Here is a 21435-nt window from a genome sequence, read left to right on the forward strand (position 1 = left end):
AGGGCCACATTACAACAGGCTTGCAACAATACCATGATTCCCAACTGTGGCAAATAAATCAGAAATAATCATTGCACTGAACTCTACATTTTCATATTCAGTGTCTGTCTTTATTATTAAACTGTTATGCTGTATAGTATAACATTTACTAAAATGTTTGTTATTGATTTTTATAAAAATAAAATGCAATAAGGGGCATGTTTGCTCAGCGGGTCATAGTTAATCCCGGCTTCCGTCTTTTACAGGCTTATTCCAAAGAGGGTAAAATGAATGCTTTTGAGGGAAACATAGAAGTCCAGGGACTTACTATTAAAATACCTGTTTGCTCCTCAGAAGTGCAGTTGCTCCCCCATTAAATATATTGCAGGAGTCCTGAGAAGTGTAGATTTCCTTCTATTCAAATAGTTTAAGTGAAAATACTCACTACCAGATAGTACTTGCCCATTTAAAGCATTGAGGAAAACAGAAGTAGAGAGGTAAAGTTGTGACAGAGCATACAGAAGAGAATGGTGACAGTGAAAGGCCAGGTTCAAACAAGAGAAAACGCCCTACATTAATAAATATTGTACCTGCAGTTGCACTTGTGGTCTTTGTGTCTGTCGTGCGTGCTGCACTGCTTGTGGTTGCTTCTGCTGCTGTGAATGGTGCTGGAATGCCTGTGGTGAACCGTGCTGCTGTGGAAGGTGGTGATGCTTGTGCTGTGGTCTTTGATACTATGGTAAGAGCAGAAGTGTATTTTGTGACCTCTTGTTCTGTAGTAGGTGTAGATGAGATTTTGATGGTCTCTTGTGCTTTGCTTGATCCCAAAGCGCCTGTTGTAGTGGCTGCTCTAGTGGTAGTCACTGCAGTACTTCTTATAGTCCCAGGTGCTGTTGTATGTGCTGAAGTGCTTGGAGTGGTCTTGTCTTCTGCAGTAGGTGTTGCACTGCCTCTGGTGGTTTTCGCTCCAGTAATAGGAGCAGCAGTGCTCGTGGTTGTCTCCTCTCTACTTCTGGTGGTTTGTGATCCTGCAATAGGTGCTGCAGTGCTTTTGGTTGCCTCTGTTCCAGTAATAGGTGCTTCTGTGCTGATAGTCACCTCTACTGTTGTGGTATGTGAATCGGTTGGAGTGGTCTCGGCTGCTGTGGAAGATACATCACTGGCTCTGGAGGTTACCGCTTCAGTAGTAGGAGTGGTAGTGCTTGTGGTTGTCTCCACTTCAATTATGGTGGTTTCTCCTCCTCTAGTAGGTGCTTCAGAGGTTTTAGTGGCCTCTTGTTTGGTCATAGGTATTGAAGTGCTTGTAGTGGCCATGGTTGCTGTGGTTGGTGTTGCACTGCCCCTGCTGGTTTCTGCACCAATGATAGGAGTGGCACTGCTTGTGGTGGTCTCGGCTCCACTTGTGGTGGTTTCTGTTACGCTAGTAGGTGACTGAGCACTTTCAGTGGCCTTTGTACCTGCAATGGGCCCTACAGTGCTTCTGGTGACCTCTTGTGCTGTGGTAGGAAATACAATGCTTGTGGTGGTCTCAGCAGATGTGACAGATGCTATGCTGCCGCTTGTAGTTTGTGCACCAGTTATAGAAGCAGCAGTGCTTTTTGAAGCCTCTAGTGCTGTGGTAGTTGTACGTTCTGCAGTGCTTTTGGTGGTCACTCTTTCTGAAATAGCTGCTGCAGTGCTTTGTGTGGCCTCTGCTGCTGTTGTAGGTGCTGGAGCGGTTAGAGTGAGTCTGGCTGCTGTGGTAGGTGCAGAACTGGTTCTGGTAGTTTCAGCTCCAGTAATAGCAGTAGTGGCCTCTGCTTCAGTTATTGTGATTTCTGCTACTGAATTTGGAGCTACAGGGCTTTTAGTGGCCTCTAGTTTGGTGGGAGGCATCGAAGTGCTTGTAGTGGTCGTGGTTGCTGCGGTAGGTGCTTCACTGCCCCTGCTGGTTTCTGCACCAGTGATAGGAGTGTCAGTGCTTGTGGTGGTCCCTGCTCCACTTGTGGTGGTTTCTGTTACTGTAGTGGGTGATGCAGTGTTTTCTGTGACCTTTGTACCCGTAATAGGGGCTACAGTGCTTCTTGTGACCTCTTGTGTTATAGTAGGTAATAGAGTGGTTGTGGTGGTCTCAGCAGATGTGACAGATGCTATGCTGCCACTGGTGGGTTCTGCACCAGTCGTAGGAGCAGTAGTGCTTTGGATGGCCTCTAGTGCTGTGGTAGGTGTGCCTTCTGCAGTGCTTTTGGTGGTCACTTTGTCTGAAATAGCTGCTGTGGTGCTTTTTGTGGCCTCTGCTGCTGATGTAGGTATTGAAGTGCTTGTGGTGGTCTTGGCTGCTGTGGTAGATGCAGAATTGGTTCTGGTGGTTTCCACTCCAGTTATAGGAGTGGTAGTGGTTGCCTCTGCTCCAGTTATCGTGGTTTCTGCTTCTTTAGTAGGAGCTTCAGAGATTTTAGTGGCCTCTATTTCTGTGTTAGGTGCTGAAGTACTTGTAGTGGCCATGGTTGCTGTAGTTGGTGCTGCACTGCCCATGCTGGTTTCTTCAGCAATGATAGGAGTGGCACTGCTTGTGGTAGTTTCTGCTACTGTAGTGGGCGATGCGCTTTCGGGGGCCTTGGTACCTGTAATGGGTGCTACAGTGCTTCTTGTGACCTCTTGTGCTGTGGTAGGCAGGAAAGTGCTTGTGGTGGTCTCCGGTAATGTGACAGATGCTATGCTGCTTCCGGTGGTTTCTGCACCAGTTAAAGGAGCAGCAGTGCTTTTGGCAGCTGCTAGTGCTGTGGTAGATGTACGTTCTGCAATGATTGTTGTGGTTTCAACTCCTGTAGTAAGTGCTGTGGTTGTGGTTGGATAGGTAGGCGCTGCACTGTCCCACTTTGTTTCTGCTCCAGTGATAGGAGTGACAGTGCTTGTGATGGTCTCTGCTCCACTTGTCGTGGTTTCTGCTACTGTAGTGGGTGATGCATTGCTTGCGGTGGCCTTTCTACCTGTAATAGGTGCAACAATGCTTCTTGTGACCTCTTGTGCTATGGTAGGTAATAAAGTGCTTCTGGTGGTCTCAGCTGATGTGACAGATGCTATGCTGCCTCCGGTGGTTTCCTCGCCAGTTAAAGGAGCAGCAGTGCTTTGTGCAGCCTCTAGTACTGTGGTGGATGCACGTTCTGCAGTGCTTTTGGTCGCCACTTTTTCTGTAATAGGTGCTACAGTGCTTCTCGTGACCTCTTGTGCAGTTGTAGGCATTACATTGCTTGTGGGGGTCTCAGCTGATGTGACAGATGCTGTGCTGCCTCTGGTAGTTTCCGCACCAGTTGAAGGAGCAGCAGTGCTTAGGGAAGCCGCTAGTGCTGTGGTAGATGTACGCTCTGCAGTGCTTTTCTTGGCCACTATTTCTGTAATAGATGCTGTGGGGCTTCTAGTGGCCTCTAATGCTGTGGTAAGGGCTGATGTGTGTGCAGTGGTCTCAGCCACAGTGATAGGTGCCCCACTACTCCTGGAGGGTTCTGCAGTGCTAAGAGGAGCTGCAGTGGTCTTGGTGGTCTCCGCTGCGATTGTTATGGTTTTGACTTCTGTAGTAAATGCTGCAGGGCTTTTGGTGGCCTCTGTTCCTGTCATAGCTTCTGTAGTGCCTTTTGTGGCCTCAGCTTCTGTAGTGGGCACTGAAGTGCTTGAAGTGGTCTTGACTGTTGTGGTAGGTGCAGAACTGGTTCTGATGGTTTCCACTCCAGTAATCGGATTGGCAGTGGTTATCGCTGCTCCAGGTGTGGTGGTGGTTTCTGCTCCTATAGTATGTGCTACAGAGCTTTTAGTGGCCTCTAGTTCTGTGGTAGTTGCTAAAGTGCTTGTAGTGGTAGTGGTTGCTGTGGTAGGTGCAGAAATGGTTCTGGTGGTTTCTGTTCCAGTAATAGGAGTGAAAGTGGTTGTCTCTGTTCCAGTTATGGTGGGTTCTGCTCCTCCAGTAGGCCCTTCAGATGTTTTAGTGGCCTCTAGTTCTGCGATAGGAGTTGGAGTGCTTGTAATGGTCATGGTTGCTGTGGTAGGTGCTGCACTTCCCCTGCTGGTTTCTGCACCAATATTAGGAGTGGCAGTGCTTGTGGTGATCTCTGTCACACGTGTGGTGGTTTCTGCTACTGTAGTGGGCGATGCAGCGCTTTCTGTGGCTTTTGTACCCGTAATGGGTGCTACAGTGCTTCTTGTGACCTCTTGTGTTATAGTAGGTAATAGAGTGATCATGGTGGTCTCAGCATATGTGACAGATGCTATTCTGCCACTGGTAATTTCTGCACCAGTTATAGGAGCAGTAGTGCTTTGGTTGGTCTCTGCTGCTGTTGTAGGTGCTGAGGTGCTTAGGGTGGTCTTGGCTGCTGTGGTAGGTGCAGAACTGGTTCTGGTGGTTTCCTCTCCAGTAGAAGTGGCAGTGGTTGTCTCTGCTCCAGTTATGGTTGTTTCCGCTTCCATAGTGGGTGCCACAGAGCTTTTAGTGGCCTCTACTTCTGTGGTAGGTGTTGAAGTGATTCTAGTGGCTGTGGTTGCTCTGGTAGGTGCTGCACTGCCCCTGCTGGTTTCTGCACCCGTGACAGGAGTCCCAGTGCTTGTGGTGGTCTCCGCTCCACTTGTCGTGGTTTCTGCTCTAGTAAGTGGAGTGAAAGTGGTTGCCTCTGTTCTAGTTTTGGTGGTTTCTGCTCCTCTAGTAGGGCCTTTGGATGTTTTAGTGGCCTCTAGTTCAGTGGTAGGTGTTGAAGTGCTTGTAGTGGCCGTGGTTGCTGTGGTGGGTGCTTCACTGCCCCTGATGGTTTCTGCGCCATTGACAGGAGTGGCAGTGGTTATGGTGGTCTCGGCTCCACTTGTGGTGGTTTCTGCTTCTGTAGTGGGTGATGCTGCGCTTTCAGTGGCCTTTGTACCGGTAATAGGTGCTACATTGCTTCTTGTGACCTCTTGTGCTATAGTAGGTAATAGATTGATTGTGGTGGTCTCGGCATATGTGACAGATGCTATGCTGCCGCTTGTAGTTCCGGCACCTGTTATAGGAGCAGCAGTGCTTTGGGTGGCCTCTAGTGCTGTGGTAGGTGTACTTTCTGCAGTGCTTTTGGTGGTCACTCTTTCTGAAATAGCTGCTGCGGTGCTTCTTGTGGTCTCTGCTGCTGTTGTAGGTTCTGAAGTGCTTGGGGTGGTCTTAGCTGCTGTGGTAGGTGCAAAACTGGTTCTGATGATTTCTGCTCCAGTAATAGGAGTGGTAGTCTCTTCTCCGGTTATCGTGGTTTCTGCTCCTCTAGTAGGTGCTTCAGAGGTTTTAGTGGCCTCTAGATCTGTGGTGGGTGTTGAAATGCTTGATGTGGTTGTGGTTGCTGTAGTAGGTGCTGCACTTCCCCTGCTGCTTCCTGCACCAGTGATAGGAGTGGCAGTGCTTGTTGTGGTCTCTGCTCCACGTGTGGTGGTTTCTGCTGCTGTAGTGGGTGATGCAGCACTTTCAGAGGCCTTGGTACTTGTAATAGGTGCAACAATGCTTTTTGTGACCTCTTGTGCAGTTGTAGGCATTACAGTGCTTGTGGGGGTCTCAGCTGATGTGACGGATTCTGTGCTGCCTCTGGTGGTTTCCGCACCAGTTAAAGGAGCAGTACTGCTTAGGAAAGCCTCTAGTGCTGTGGTAGATGTACGCTCTGCAGTGCTTTTGTTGCCCACTATTTCTGTAATAGGTGCTGTGGGGTTTCTTGTGGCCTCTAATGCTGTGATAAGTGCTGAAGTGTGTGCTGTGGTCTCAGCCACAGTGATAGGTGTTGCACTACTCCTGGAGGGTTCTGAAGCGCTAAGAGGAGCTGCAGTGGTCTTGGTGGTCTCGACTGCGATTGTTGTGGTTTCATCTCCTGCAGTAAGAACTGCAGGGCTTTCGGTGGCCTCTGTTCCTGTAATAGCTTCTGTAGTGCCTTTTGTGGCCTCTAATTCTGTGGTAGTTGCTAAAGTGCTTGTAGTGGTAGTGGTTGCTGTGGTAGGTGCAGAAATGGTTCTGGTGGTTTCTGCTCCAGTAATAGGAGTGAAAGTGGTTGCCTCTGTTCCAGTTATGGTGGTTTCTGCTCCTCTAGTAGGCCCTTCAGAAGTTTTAGTGGCCTCTAGTTCTGCTGTAGGTGTTGAAGTGCGTGTAGTGGTCATGGTTGCTGTGGTAGGTGCTGCACTGCCCCTGCTGGTTTCTGCACCAATAGTAGCAGTGGTAGTGCTTGTGGTGGTCTCTGTCACACTTGTGGTGGTTTCTGCTACTGTAGTGGGTGAAGCAGAGCTTTCTGTGGCTTTTGTATCCGTAATGTGTGCTATTGTGCTTCTTGTGACCTCTTGTGTTATGGTAGGTAATAGAGTGATTGTAGTGGTCTCAGCATGTGTTTCTGCACCAGTCATAGGAGCAGTAGTGCTTTGGGTGGCCTCCAGTGCTGTGGTATGTGTGCCTTCTGCATTGCTTTTGGTGCTCACTCTTTCTGAAATAGCTGCTGCGGTGCTTCTTGTGGTCTCTGCTGCTGTTGTAGGTTCTGAAGTGCTTGGGTTGTTCTTGGCTGCTGTGGTAGGTGCAGAACTGGTTCTGGTGGTTTCCTCTCCAGTAGGAGTGGCAGAGGTTGTCTCTGCTACAGTTATGGTGGTTTCCGCTCCCGTGGTGGGTGCCACAGATCTTTTAGTGGCCTCTATTTCTGTGGTAGGTGCTGAAGTGATTCTAGTGACTGTGGTTGCTGTGGTAGGTGCTTCACTGCCCCTGCTGGTTTCTGCACCTGTGACAAGAGTGGCAGTGCTTGTGGTGGTCTCTGCTCCACTTGTGATAGTGTCTGCTCCAGTAATAGGAGTGAAAGTGGTTACCTCTGTTCTAGTTATGGTGGTTTCTGCTCCTCTAGTAGGTGCTTTAGATGTTTTAGTGGCCTCTAGTTCTGTGGTAGGTGTTGAAGTGCTTGTATTGGTCGTGGTTGCTGTGGTAGGTGCTTCACTGCCCCTGCTGGTTTCTGCAGCACTGATAGGCGTGGCAGTTGTTGTGGTGGTCTCGGCTCCACTTGTGGTGGTTTCTGCTAATGTAGTGGGTGTTTCTGAACGTTTGGTGTTTTCTGTTCTTGTAATAGGTGTTGCAATGCTTCTTGTGGCATCTGGTGCTATGGTAGGTACTGATGTGCTTGTAGTGGTCTCGAGTGATGTTGTAGGTGCCGCACTGCTTCTAGTGGTTTTTGCAGCAGTGATAGGAGTAGCAGTGCTTTTTGTGGCCTCTATTGGTGTGGTCATTACTAACGTGTTTGTAGTGGACTTTGCAGCTGTAGTAGGTTCTGCACTGCCTATGGTGGTTTCCACACCAGTAATAGTAGCAGCATTGCTGTTAGTGGTCTCTGTATTGCTTATTGTGGTTTCTGCTCCCGTTGTAAGTGCTGCAGTGCTTTTGGTGGCCACTATTCCTGTAATTGTTATTGCAGCACTTGCTGTGGTCTCTTGTGTGGTAGTAGATTCTGGGCTGCTAGTAAAAGTCCCCTCTGCTGTGGTAGATGATATAGTGGGTCTGATTATTCCTCCTGTGGTGGAAGGTGCTGCTGTGGTTGTGGTGCTTTCTACTCCCATGCTAGCGCTTGTAGAGCCTGTGACGAACCCTTCTTCTGTTGTATTTGCTGCAGGTGCTACAGTGTTCACTGCTGTTGTGGTTGGTGCTGTAATGCTTCTACTGGTTTCTGGTGCTGTGGTAGGGGCTGAACTGCTTGTAGTTGTCTCGGCTCCTGTGATAGGTCCTGCACTGACTCTGGAAGTTTCCTCTCCAGTAATAGGAGCAGCAGTGCTCTTGGTGAGTTCTGCTCCTCTTGTGGGTGTGCCTGCTTCTGTGGTAGGTGAAACAGTACTTGTGATAGTTTCTGTTGCCGTGGTGTGTGCTGCCATGCTTTTGGTAGCCTCTACACCTGTAGTACTTCTTGTGGTTTCCGGTGCTGTGACAGTGCTTGAAGTGGTCTCTGTTGCTGCAGTAGTCCTGATTATTGCACCCGCTTCTGTAGTTGCTGCAGTAGTTGTGGTGCTGTCTGCTCCAGTAAGCAGACCTAGAGTAGTGGATATCTGGCCTACTGTTGTCGTTGCTGCCGTTGGTATTGTGGTACTAGCTGTTGTGGTAGATGCAAGGGCGACTGTTGTGCTCTCTGCTACTGTGGTGTGCCCTGGAGAGGTTGTAATGACCTCATACCCTGTTGTGACTGCTGTGGTGCTTGTGATGACCTCAGCTGTTGTAGTAGGCACAGTGGTACTTGTGGTAGCCTCTGCCACTGTAGACAGTGAAACTGTGCTTGTAGCACTTTCTACTCCCTTCGTAGGTGTTGTAGTACTTTTTGGACTCTCTGCTCCTGTGGAAAGTACTTCCATGACCCTGGTGGTTGCTGCCTCTGTGGTGGTTGAGACAGTACTTGCCATAGATTTCGCTCCTGTAGTATTTGCTGTAGTGACTTGTATGGTGTCTCCTTCCGTGGTAGGCAATGCAATGGTTTTAGTGGTGACTGATCCTGTGGCAGATGTCGCAGTTCCCTCTTTAGTCCCAGCTCCTGTGGGAGATGTCACAGTGGTTCTGGTCATTTCACTTTCTGTCATCATTGCTGCAGTGGTTGTGCTGCTTTCTGTTCCTGCGCTAAGACTTGAAGTGCTTGTGATGATCTTGTCTAAATGTGTTGTTGCAGTTGCTGGGATGGTACCTGTTGTGGTGGTAGTTGCTGTAGCAATAGTTGTGCTCTCTGCTTTTGTGGTAGGGGTTGTAGGGATGATGGTGCCCTCACCAGCTGTCACTGTTGCGATAGATGTGGTTTTAGTGGTCTCTGGTCTTTTGGTCATTCCGTCAGTGCCTCTGGTAAACTCTTTAGCTGTTGTAGGTGCAACAGTAAACGTAGTGGTCTGTGGGGCTGTGTTGACAATGGCTGCTGTTTTGGTAGTAATGAGAGCTGTGGTAGGAATCGAAGTGATTTGGGTGATTTGAGCAGCAGTTGTAGTAGCTGCAGAGGTGCTGGTGGTCTCTAGACCTTTGAGAGGAGCTGTGGTGGTGGTCTGTGGAGCTGTGGTAGGAGCTGCAGTGCTTGAGGTGGTTTGTGGTGCTGCAGTGCTTGTGGAGGTCTGTGGAGCTGTGGTTGGTGCTGCAGTGCTTGTGGATGTCTGTGGAGCTGTGGTTGGTGCTGCAGTGCTTTTAGTGAGTCCTATAGTAGTGGCAAAAAGAAAATATTGCAATTACAAGCTAACATCATAGACAGGCTTGAATGCTTGAGGTGGAAAGGGAGCTGCGGGGTGCTTGCTACACATGTGCAGTTACTGTTTGCACACTTGAAAGAAGCAAGAATTGTGATGTAGTAATGCACATTTACACATTTGTTGTTCAGTTTCAATGCACAATAATGAAAGTGTGAGGCACGTGGCACACAGGATGTATGACGTTACAACGCACACTTTTACAACGCATACCTTTACAACGCATTTTTTACACCGCAAAATCCATTACAACGCACACCATTACAACGCATACCATTACAACGAATTCTTAGAAACTACCTTTACAACGCATTCCACTACAACGCATACTACATTTACAATGCATACCATTACAACGCATTACATTACATTGCATATAAGGTAAGTGTTTGATAGTGTAGGGGTTAAAATTACTATTCTAACTCCAGGGGGTGCAACAGTAGGGAAAGTTTTGGATAGTGTAGGGGTTAAAATTACTATTCTAACTCCAGGGGGTGCAACAGTAGGGTAAGTGTTGGATGGTAAGTTTTGCGTTGTAATGGTATGCGTTGTAATGACTGCGTTGTAATGGTATGCGTTGTAGTAGTGTGCGTTGTAGTGTCGTGCGTTGTAAATGCATGCGTTGTAAATGCATGCGTTGTAATAGATTTTGCGTTGTAAAAGTTTCTTTGTAATGGTAGTGCGTTGTAAAAGTTGCGTTGTAAAGGTTGTTTCCCGGCACACACGGTGCAGGGCCCTTGGGGAGATTCAGCCAATAGAGACATACAACAGAGAAAGACACATTGCAGGCTGTTGTGTCCTCCTGTTCTTTTCTTCTAGGTACATGTTCAGGGCCTACATTTTCTACAAAGTCTATGAGTCATCTCAGTGCCAAGGAGTCCATTACTAGTTAGTTGATTTTTTGCCAGAATTTCACTCTCCAGTTATCCGCCCATTTTGGATTAGCAGAGCAGTAGTAATTGACCCAATAATGAGTCTGGCTTCTTTCAATTAGATTTACACATCCTGTAGGAAGGCATAAGACTGTTTTTACTCTGACCCCTACTCCATTCAGTGTAAAGACCCATTGTATAGGTTGTAAGTCAAAATATTGACTAGAGCAATATCAGCCTGGACATACATCATCGAGATATGCAAACGCAGAGGAAATGGAGAGTTACTATCATAACTGCGCATCTACTTACCTTAGTAATATAGTGCAGTCAAAATACTGCGAAGTCGCTATAAATGCAGGTCAATACTTATTTGAACTTTTGGTAAATTCAATTAAGACTTCATTTAGATTAACCAAGAGCTCCCACAAAACTGATCCTGAAAAATTCATGAATGTTTTACATTTTTAAAGGGCGGTTAGTAAATAAGTAAAAGAAAATTGATTCCAAAATGTAAAAATCTTTCCCATGAGAATTCCATAGCACTGTTAACTTATAACAGGAAACTGTGACATATTATATATATTGCCAGGCAGAACACAACAGCAATTCAGAGCCTACAGCAGTAGGAATTTATTGAATACCTTTGTCAAGTTTCAGAGAATTACACAATTGTAGTACTGACAATTCTTATTTCTGGACTACAGGGTCTTTATTAAGTATGTTCCAAGCATGCATAGACTATGTGGAAGGATGAGAAACAATACAAATGCCCCTCTTTGCTAGCTCTCCTTTCAGTGGAAGGAAGGATTAGAGCAAATTTACCAAGGTTTGTGGAGACCCTTCAGCAACGCAACACATTTTACAGATGTGCTGACGGCCTTTTTAATCTGTAGTTGGGCGATGCGCCTTTTTTTTTGGCTTTGAGTCATGCATCAGCAAGCGCAAAACCTTAGTAATTGGGGACAGTATTTTGTGCAGCCATAATACCATGAACAGAGACCATCACTTGTAGTACCTTCTCATACTGGTCAAAAGCATAATCCAAAATGTTAGAGTTTTAAAGGCAACTAACTGTGAACACATACTCCGATGGTCTAATGCTGGTGCTTCGTAATTTATTTCTTGATTATCTGTTCTCTTTTTGTGTTTTTTGCAGAGATTATCTTGGGGTTCGATTTAGCTCTTTGGGTGTCTATTGGTTCTTAAAGAATGTGACGAGGGTGACATTGTCAAAAAATCTGCTTCATTTACCTACAGTGTTCTGTTCATAGTACTCTATGGTAAAGGTTTGCTTAGTATCCATTTTTTCTCGTTACAGTCAGAGGAAGCGGTGAGGGTGTTTTTGCACCCATCATGTGAATTAACAGTTTAACTGAAATGACCTATGTCTAAGTAAAGGAAAACTAATTTCTGACAAATACAACTTTTGGGGGTGGAGATTGTCACCTGGTGATTAGCTGCTGATGTCATCACAGAGTCAACAAGATCAATTATTCTTCATCTGAGTGTAGTGAGGTCACGAGTTAATCGCTACACCCATCCTACACCATCACTCCTATTATCCACCAAAGAAACCCCCTTATGTGCAGAGTGCACCCCCCCCCCCCCATGATTAGTGGTATCTACCAGGATTGACAGCTCCTGTCCCACTATAGCCTTAGTCTTACCTTTGCTTGTCACTGTTGTTCCGATGGTTGTTGAGGTCAGTGTGGTTTGTTGAGTTGTTGTAGTGTTTCCCCCCGGAAGTTGCTCTGCTGGCTTCTCAGTCATAGGAACAATAATCTCTTCTGTTATTGGCCCTGTGGGAAATACATTATACTTAGTGCTGGCACTGACTGAAGGAGTGGAAAGGAAAGAACATTCCATTTGTTCTCAAGTAACAGATTTTTAAAATGGCGGGGACTCGCGTTATGTTGAGCCGGGAAGTCCTCACTGAGCCCTTACCAACAACGCCTCCGTGACATACATTCCAGAGCTGAGCATTCCATAGGTCGCCCATGCATCAGGGCCACATTACAACAGTCTTGCAACAATGCCAAGATTCCCAATTGTGGCAAATAAATCAGAAGTAATCATTCCACTGAACTCTACATTTTCAGTGTCTGTATTTATTATTAAACTGGTATAATGTATAGTTTAACATTTACTTAAATGTGTGTTAATGATTCTTATAAAGAAATGCAATAATGAAAGCTTGTTTGCTCAGAGGGTGTTAGTCAATCCAGCCTACTGTCTTTTACAGGTTTATTCCAAAGAAGGTAATGAACACTTTTAATGGAAACATGGATGTCCAGGGACTTACTATTAAAATACCTATTTGCTCCTGAGCAGTAAATGTAAATGTGTGTGTCTTGTAAAGCGCACTGCTACCCGTAGGCGTCCTGGCGCTATAGACCGCTGGGGAACCCGTCCTGGCTTTCCCTGTGAGATGTTCCCTCCTGGGTATCTCCAAGGTGAAACCAGGCATCCCCGGCGTTTGTGGGGGGCCGTTGTGGAGATAAGGCAAGCTAATGCCCAGAGTTGCCAAGTGTGATCCCTGGTTAGAGTAGGCACCGAGGCGAGAATTATCGAGTCCACTGACCATAGTTCACGAACCTGCTGCGTCAGGAATTGAACCCTGGTCCCGGGCCATCCTCTGCTTCCGGGTCTGCCGCCTCTAACCAGTGAGCCACACCACTCCAGCAGTGCAGTTACTCCTCCTTTAAATATATTGCAGGAGTCCGGAGCAGTGCAGATACTCTTCTATTCAAATATTTTAAGTGCAGATACTCACTACTATATAGTAGTTGCCCATTTAAAGCACTGATGAAAATAGAAGTAGAGAAGTAAAGTTGTGACAGAGCATACAGAGGAGAACAGTGACAGTAAAAGGCCAGGATCGAACAAGAGAAAACATCCTACATTAATAAATATTGTACCTGCAGTTGCACTTGTGGTCTTTGTGTCTGTCGTGCGTGCTGCACTGCTTGTGATTGCTTCTGGTGCTGTGAATGGTGCTGTAGTGCCTGTAGTTAACCGTGCTGCAGTGGAAGGTGGTGATACTTGTGCAGTGGTCTCTGATACTATGGTATGATCAGAAGCGTGCTTTGTGACCTCTTGTTCTGTAGTAGGTGTAGATGAGATTGTGATGGTCTCTGTTGCTTCGCTTGATCCCAAAGCGCCTGTTGTAGTGTCTGCTACAGTGGTAGTCACTGCAGTGCTTCTTGTAGTCCCGGGTGCTGTGGTATGTGCTGAAGTGCTTGGAGTGCTCTTGTCTTCGGTGGTAGGTGTTGCACTGCCTCTGGTGGTTTCCGCTACAGTTAGAGGAGCAGCAGTGCGTGTGGCTGTCTCCTCTCTACTTCTGGTGGTTTGTGATCCTGCGATAGGTGCTGCAGTGCTTTTGTTTGCCTCTGTTCCAGTAATAGGTGCTTCAGTGCTCCTTGTAACCTCTACTGTTGTGGTATGTGAATCAGTTGGAGTGGTCTCGGCTGCTGTGGAAGATACATCACTGGCTCTGGAGGTTACAGCTTCAGGGGTAGGAGTGGTAGTGCTTGTGGTTGTCTCCACTTCAATTATGGTGGTCTCTGCTCCTCTAGTAGGTGCTTCAGAGGTTTTACTGGCCTCTAGTTCGGGCATAGGTATTGAAGTGCTTGTAGTGGCCATAGTTGCTGTGGTTGGTGTTGCACTGCCTCTGGTGGTTTTCGCTCCAGTAATAGGAGCAGCAGTGCTTTTGGCTGTCTCCTCTCTACTTCTGGTGGTTTGTGATCCTGCAATAGGTTCTGCAGTGCTTTTGGTTGCCTCTGTTCCAGTAATAGGTGCTTCGGTGCTGCTAGTCACCTCTACTGTTGTGGTATGTGAATTGGTTGGAGTGGTCTCAGCTGCTGTGGAAGATACATCACTGGCTCTGGAGGTTACCGCTTCAGTAGTAGGAGTGGTAGTGCTTGTGGTTGTCTCCACTTCAATTATGGTGGTTTCTGCTCCTCTAGTATGTGCTTCAGAGGTTTTAGTGGCCTCTAGTTTGGTCGTAGGTATTGAAGTGCTTGTAGTGGTTGTGACTACTGTAGTAAGTGTTGCACTACCCCTGCTGGTTTCTGCACCAATAATAGCAGTGGTAGTGCTTGTGGTGGTCTCCGCTCCACTTGTGGTGGTTTCTGTTATGCTAGTAGATGACTGAGTTGCTATTGTACCTGCAGTGGGTGCCACAGGGCTTCTTGTGACCTCTTGTGCTGTGGTAGGTAATACAATGCTTGTGGTGGTCTCAGCTGATGTGACAGATGCTATGCTGCCTTTGGTGGTTTCTACACCAGTTGTAGAAGCAGAAGTGCTTCGAGAAACCTCTAGTGCTGTGGTAGGTGTATGTTCTGCAGTACTTTTGGAGGTGACTATTTCTGTAATAGCTGCGGCAGTGCTTTGTCTGTCCTCTGCTGCTGTTGTAGGAGCTGGAGTGGTTAGAGTGAGTCCGGCTGCTGTGGTAGGTGCAGAACTGGTTCTGGTAGTTTCGGCTCCTGTAATAGGAGTGGCAGTGGTGGTCTCTGCTTCAGTTATTGAGGTTTCTGCTACTGTATTTGGTGCTACAGAGCTTTTAGTGGCCTCAGGTTCAGTGGGAGGCATTGAAGGCATTGGAGTGCTTGTAGCGGCCATGGTTGCTGTTGTAGTTACTGCACTGCCCCTGGTTGTTTGTGAACCAATGATAGGAGTGGCAGTGCTTGTGGTGGTCTCGGCTCCACTTGTGATGGTTTCTGCTACTGTAGTGGGTGATGCAGTTTGTTCTGTGACCTTTGTACTCGTAATAGGTGCTACAGTGCTTCTTGTGACCTCTTGTGCTGTGGTAGGTAATAGAGTGGTTGTGGTGGCAGATGTGACAGATGCTATGCTGCCTCTGGAGGTTTCTGCACCAGTTATAGGAGCCGCAGTGCTTTGGGTGGCCTCTACTGCTGTGGTAGTTGTACGTTCTGCAGTGCTTTTGGTGGTCACTCTCTCTGAAATAGCTGCTGCGGTGCTTCTTGTGGCCTCTGCTGCTGTTGTAGGTATTGAAGTGCTTGGGGTTGGATTGGCTGCTGTGGGAGATGCAGAATTGGTTCTGGTGGTTTCCACTCCAGTTATAGGAGTGGTAGTGGTTGCCTCTGCTCCAGTTATGGTGATTTCTGCTTCTTTAGTAGGAGCTTTAGTTTTAGTGGCCTCTATTTCTGTGTTAGGTGCTGAAGTACTTGTAGTGGCCATGGTTGCTGTGGTTGGTGCTGCACTGCCCATGCTGGTTTCTGCAGCAATGATAGGAGTGGGAGTGCTTGCCGAGGTCTTCGCTCCACTTGTGGTAGTTTCTGCTACTGTAGTGGGCGAAGCAGCGCTTTCGGATGCCTTGGTACCTGTAAAGGGTGCTACAGTGCTTCTTGTGATCTCTTGTGCTGTGGTAGGCAATAAAGTGCTTGTGGTAGTCTCAGCTGATGTGACGGATGCTGTGCTGCCTCTAGTGGTTTCTGCTCCAGTTGAAGGAGCAGCAGTGCTTTGGGAAGCCTCTAGTGCTGTGGTAGATGTACGCTCTGCAGTGCTTTTGTTGGCCACTATTTCTGTAATAGGTGCTGTGGGGCTTCTAGTGGTCTCTAATGCTGTGATAAGTGCTGAGGTGTGTGCAGTGGCCTCATCCACAGTAATAGATGCTGCACCACTCTTGGAGGTTTCTGAAGCACTAAGAGGAGCTGCAGTGGTCTTGGTGGTCTCCGCTGCGATTGTTGTGGTTTCAACTCCTGTAGTAAGTGCTGCAGGGCTTTTGGTGGCCTCTGTCCCTGTAATACCTTCTGCAGTGCCTTGTGTAGCCTTGGCTTCTGTAGTAGGTGCTGAAGCGCTTGAAGTGGTCTTGGCTGCGGTGGTAGGTGCAAAAATGGTTCTGGTGGTTTCCTCTCCACTAGTTATGGTGGTTTCTGCTTCTCTGGTAGGTGCTTCAGAGATGTTGGTGCCCTCTTCGGTGGTAGGTGTTGAAGTGCTTTGAGTGGTTGTGGTTGGTGTGGTAGGCGCTGCACTGTCCCAGTTTGTTTCTGCTCCAATGATAGGAGTGGCAGTGCTTGTTGTGGTCTCTGCTCCACTTGTGGTGGTTTCTGCTACTGCAGTGGGTGATGCATTGCTTGTGGTGGCCTTTGTACCTGTAATAGGTGTAACAATGCTTCTTGTGACCTCTTGTGCTATGATATGTAATACAGTGCTTGTGGTGGTCTCAGCTGATGTGACAAATGCTGTGCTGCCTCTGGTGGTTTCCTCGCCAGTTAAAGGAGCAGCGGTGCTTTGTGCAGCCTCTAGTGCTGTGGTGGATGCACGTTCTGCAGTGCTTTTGGTGGCCACTTTTTCTGTAATAGGTGCTGTGGGGCTTCTTGTGACCTCTAATGCTATGGCAGGTGCTGATGTGCTTGCAAGACTATCAGAGAAAGTCAAAGGTGCTCCACTACTCTTGGTGGTTTCTGAAACACTAATTGGAGCTGCATTGCTTTCGGTGGTCTCCACTGAGATTGTTGTGGTTTCAACTCCTGTAATAAATGCTTCAGGGCTTTTGTTGGTCATCATCCCTGTAATAGCTACTGCGGTGCTTCTTGTTTTTTCTTCTGCAGTGGTAGATGCTGAAGTGCTTGAAGTGGTCTTGGCGGCTGTGGTAGGTGCCGAATTGGTTCCGGTGGTTTCCTCTACAGTAATAGGAGGGGCAGTTGTTGTCTCTGCTACAGTGATGGTGGATTCCACTCCAGTAATAGATGTCACAGAGCTTATAGTGGCCTCTACGTCTGTGGTAGGTGCTGTGGTGATTCTATTGGCTTTGGTTGCTGTGGAAGTTGCTGCACTGCGCATGCTGGTTTCTGAACCAATGGTAGGAGTGCCAGTGCTTTTGGTGGTTTCTGCTACAGCAGTGGGTGATTGAGCACTTTTAGTGACCTTGGTAACTGTAATAGCTGCTACAGTGCTTCTTCTGACCTCTTGTGCTGTGGTAGGTAATACAATGATTGTGGTAGTCTCAGCTGATGCGACAGATGCTATGCTGCCTTTGGTGGTTTCTGCACCAGTTATAGGAGCAGCAGTGCTTTGGGCAGCCTCTTGTGTTATGGTAGGTGTAAGGTCTGCAGTACGTTTGGAGGTGACTGTTTCTGTTATAGGTGCTGCAGTGCTTCGTGTGGCCTCTGCTTCTGTTGTAGATGCGGAAGTGCTTGGAGCGATCTTGGCTGCTGTGGTAAGTTCAGAACTTGTTCTGGTGCTTATCGCTCTAGTAATAGGGGTGGCAGTGGTTGCCTCTGCTCCAGTTACAGTGGTATCTCCTCCTGTAGTGGATGCTACAGAGCTTTTAGTGGCTTCTAGTTCTGAGGTAGGTGCTGAAGTTCTTGCGGTGGTGGAGGTTGGTGTGGTAGGTACTGCAATTCCCCTGCTGGCTTCTGCACCAGTGATAGGAGTGTCAGTGCTTGTGGTGGTCCCTGCTCCACTTGTGGTGGTTTCTGCTACTACAGTGCGAGATGCAACACTTTCTGTGGCTTTTCTACCCGTCATAGGTGTAACAGTGCTTGTTTTGACCTCTAGTGCTGTGGTAGGTAATAGAGTGATTGTGGTGGTCTCAACAGATGTGACAGATGTTATGCTGCCTCTGGAGGTTTCTGCACCAGTTATATGAGCAGCAGTACTTTGGGTGGCCTCTAGTGCTGTGGTAGGTGTATGTTCTGCGGTGCTTTTGGTGGTCACTTTTTCTGAAAAAGCTGCTGTGGTGCTGCTTGTTGCCTCTGCTACTATTTTAGGTGCTGAAGGGCTATGGGTGGTCTTGGGTGCTGTGGTAAGTGCAGAACTGTTTCTGATTGTTTCCACTCCAGTTATGATGGTTTCTGCTCTTGTAGTTGGTGCTACAGAGCTTTTAGTGGCCTCTAGTTCTGCGCTATGTGCTGAAGTGCTGGTAGAGGTCGTGGTTGCTGTGGTAGGTGCTTCACTGCCCCTGCTGGTTTCTGCACCAATGATAGGAGTGGCAGTGGTTGTGGTGGTGTCCGCTCCATTTGTGGTTTCTACTACTGTAGTGGGTGATGCAGCGCTTTCGGAGGCCTTTGTACCTGTAGTAGGTACTACAGTGCTTCTTGTGACCTCTTGTGTTATGGTAGGTAATAGAGTGATTGCGGCGGTCTCAGCTGATTTGACAGATGCTATGCTGCCTCTTGAGGTTTTTACATCATTTATAGGAGAAGCAGTGCTTTGGGCAGCCTCTAGTGCTGTGGGAGATGTATGTTCTGCGGTGCTTCTTGCGGTCTCTGCTGCTGTTGTAGGTGCTGAGGTGCATAGGGTGGTCTTGGCTGCTGTGGTAGGTGCAGAACTGGTTCTGGTGGTTTCCTCTCCAGTAGGAGTGGCAGTGGTTGCGTCTGTTCTAGTTATGGTGGTTTCTGCTCCTCTAGTAGGCGCTTTAGTTGTTTTCGTGGCCTCTAGTTCTGTGGTAGGTGTTGAAGTGCTTGTATTGGTCATGGTTGCTGTGGTAGGTGCTTCACTGCCCCTGCTGGTTTCTGCACCACTGACAGGAGTGGCAGTGGTTGTGGTGGTCTCGGCTCCACCTGTGGTGGTTTCTGCTACTGTAGTGGGTGTTTTTGAACCTTTAGTGGCCTCTGTTCTTGTAATAGGTGTTGCAATGCTTCTTGTGGCATCTGATGCTATGGTAGGTACTGACGTGCTTGTAGTGGTCTCGAGTGATGTGGTAGGTGCTGCACTGTCTCTAGTGGTTTTTGCAGCAGTAATAGGAGTAGTAGTGCTTTTGGTGGCCTCGAGTGGTGTGGTCATTACTAATGTGCTTGTAGTGGACTTTGCAGCTGCAGTAGGTTCTGCACTGCCTTTGGTGGTTTCGACACCAGTGATAGGAGCAGCATTGCTGTTGCTGGTCTCTGTTGTGCTTATTGTGGTTACTGCTCCGGTTGTAAGTGCTGCAGTGCTTTTGGTGGCCACTATTCCGGTAATTGTTGTTGCAGTACTTGCTGTCGCCTCTTGTGTTGTAGTAGGTTCTGAATTGCCAGTTAAGGTCCCCGCTGCTCTGGTGGATGATATAACGGTTCTGATTATTCCTCCTGAGGTGGAAGGTGCTGCTGTGGTTGTGGTGCTTTCGATTCTCTGGATAGGACTTGTGGAGCCTGTGACGATCCCTTCTTCTGTTGTACTTGCTGCAGTTGCTACAGTGTTCACTGCTGTTGTGGTTGGTGCTGTAATGCTTCTACTGGTTTCTGTTGCTGTGGTAGGGGCTGAACTGCTTGTAGTTGTCTCGGCTCCTGTGATAGGTCCTGCACTGCCTGAGAAAGTTTCCTCTCCAGTAATAGGTGCATCAGTGCTATTGGTGGGTTCTGCTCCTCTTGTGGGGCTGCCTGCTTCTGTGGTAGGTTTAACAGTACTTGTGATAGTTTTGGTTGCTGTGGTGGGTGCTGCCATGTTTTTGGTAGCCTCTACACCGGTCGTGCTTCTTGTGGTTTCCGGTGCTGTGACAGTGCTTGAAGTGGTCTCTGTCGCTGCAGTAGTCATGGTTATTGCACCCGCTTCTGTAGTTGCTGCAGTAGTTGTGGTGCTGTCTGCTCCAGTAAGCAGACCTAGAGTAGTGGATATCTGGCCTACTGTTGTCGTTGCTGCCGTTGGTATTGTGGTACTAGCTGTTGTGGTAAATGCAAGGGTGACTGTTGTGCTCTCTGCTACTGTGGTGTGCCCTGGAGAGGTTGTAATGACCTCATACCCTGTTGTGACTGCTGTGGTGCTTGTGATGACCTCAGCTGTTGTAGTAGGCACAGTGGTACTTGTGGTAGCCTCTGCCACTGTAGACAGTGAAACTGTGCTTGTAGCACTTTCTACTCCTTTCGAAGGTGTTGTAGTACTTTGTGGGCTCTCTGCTCCTGTGGAAAGTACTTCCATGACCCTGGTGGTTGCTGCCTCTGTGGTGGTTGAGACAGTACTTGCCATAGATTTTGCTCCTGTAGTATTTGCTGTAGTGACTTTTATGGTGTCTCCTTCCGTGGTAGGCAATGCCATGGTTTTAGTGGTGTCTGATCCTGTGGCAGATGTTGCAGTTCCCTCTTTAGTCCCAGCTCCTGTGGGAGATGTCACAGTGGTTCTGGTCATTTCACTTTCTGTCATCATTGCTGCAGTGGTTGTGCTGCTTTCTGTTCCTGCGCTAAGACTTGAAGTGCTTGTGATGATCTTGCCTAAAGGTGTTGTTGCAGTTGCTGGGATGGTACCTGTTGTGGTGGTAGTTGCTGCAGCAATAGTTGTGCTCTCTGCTGTTGTGGTTGGGTTTGTAGGGATTATGGTGCCCTCACCAGCTGTCACTGTTGCAATAGTTGTGGTTTTAGTGGTCTCTGGTCTTTTGGTCAGTCCGTCAGTGCCTGTGGTAATCTCTTTAGATGTCGTAGGAACAACAGTACTCCTGGTGGTCGGATGAGCTGTATTGATAATGGCTGCCGTTTTGGTAGTCATGAGAGCTGTGGTAGGAATCGAAGTGATTTGGGTGGTTTGAGCCGCAGTTGTAGTAGCTGCAGAGATGCTGGTGGTCTCTGGACCTGTGATAGGAGCTGTGGTGGAGGTCTGTGGAGCTGGGGTAGGAGCTGCAGTGCTTGAGGTGGTTTGTGGTGCTGCAGTGCGTGTGGAGGTCTGTGGAGCTGTGGTAGGAGCTGCATTGCTTGAGGAGGTTTGCTGTGCTGCGGTGCTTGAGGTGGTTTGTGGTGCTGCAGTGCTTGTGGAGGTCTGTGGAGCTGTGGTAGGAGATGCGGTGCTTGAGGAGGTTCGTGGTGCTGCAGTGCTTGAGGTGGTTTGTGGTGCCGCAGTGCTTGTGGAGGTCTGTGGAGCTGTGGTAGGAGATGCGGTGCTTGTGGAGGTTCGTGGTGCTGCAGTGCTTGAGGTGGTTTGTGGTGCTGCAGTGCTTGTGGAGGTCTGTGGAGCTGTGGTAGGAGATGCGGTGCTTGAGGAGGTTCGTGGTGCTGCAGTGCTTGAGGTGGTTTGTGGTGCCGCAGTGCTTGTGGAGGTCTGTGGAGCTGTGGTAGGAGATGCGGTGCTTGTGGAGGTTCGTGGTGCTGCAGTGCTTGAGGTGGTTTGTGGTGCTGCAGTGCTTGTGGAGGTCTGTGGAGCTGTGGTAGGAGCTGCGGTGCTTGAGGAGGTTTGTGGTGCTGCAGTGCTGGAGGTGGTTTGTGGAGCTGCAGTGCTTGTGGAGGTCTGTGGAGCTGTGTTTGGTGCTGCAGTTCTTGTAGTGGGCCCTACAATAGTGGCAAAGAAGAACACATTGCAATTACAAGCTAACTTCATAGACAGGCTTGAAAACTTGAGGTGGAAAGGGAGCTGCGGGGTGCTTGCTACACATGTGCAGTTACTGTTTGCGCACCTGAAAGAAGCAAGAGTTGTGATATAGTAATGCACATTTACACATTTGCTGTTCTGTTTCAATGCACAATAATGA

At 48.1% G+C, this 21435-nt stretch overlaps 1 protein-coding gene across 1 annotated transcript in view; it reads right to left on the minus strand.

Moving 5' to 3' along the window:
- MUC16 (mucin 16, cell surface associated) overlaps positions 1-21435 on the minus strand; it is a 194810-nt gene that overhangs the window by 86151 nt on the left and 87224 nt on the right. Inside the window, exons 8-11 of the mRNA XM_078668928.1 lie at positions 19758-20668; positions 12965-19718; positions 11714-11845; positions 570-9122 (exon numbers count right to left, since the gene is read on the minus strand). Of these exons, the coding sequence (XP_078525054.1) occupies positions 570-9122; positions 11714-11845; positions 12965-19718; positions 19758-20668 (16350 nt within the window). The remainder of the gene's footprint in view (positions 1-569; positions 9123-11713; positions 11846-12964; positions 19719-19757; positions 20669-21435) is intronic.

The sequence above is a fragment of the Lissotriton helveticus genome, chromosome 12 (genome assembly GCF_964261635.1).
Source record: "Lissotriton helveticus chromosome 12, aLisHel1.1, whole genome shotgun sequence".
NCBI classification, from domain to species: Eukaryota; Metazoa; Chordata; class Amphibia; order Caudata; family Salamandridae; genus Lissotriton; species Lissotriton helveticus.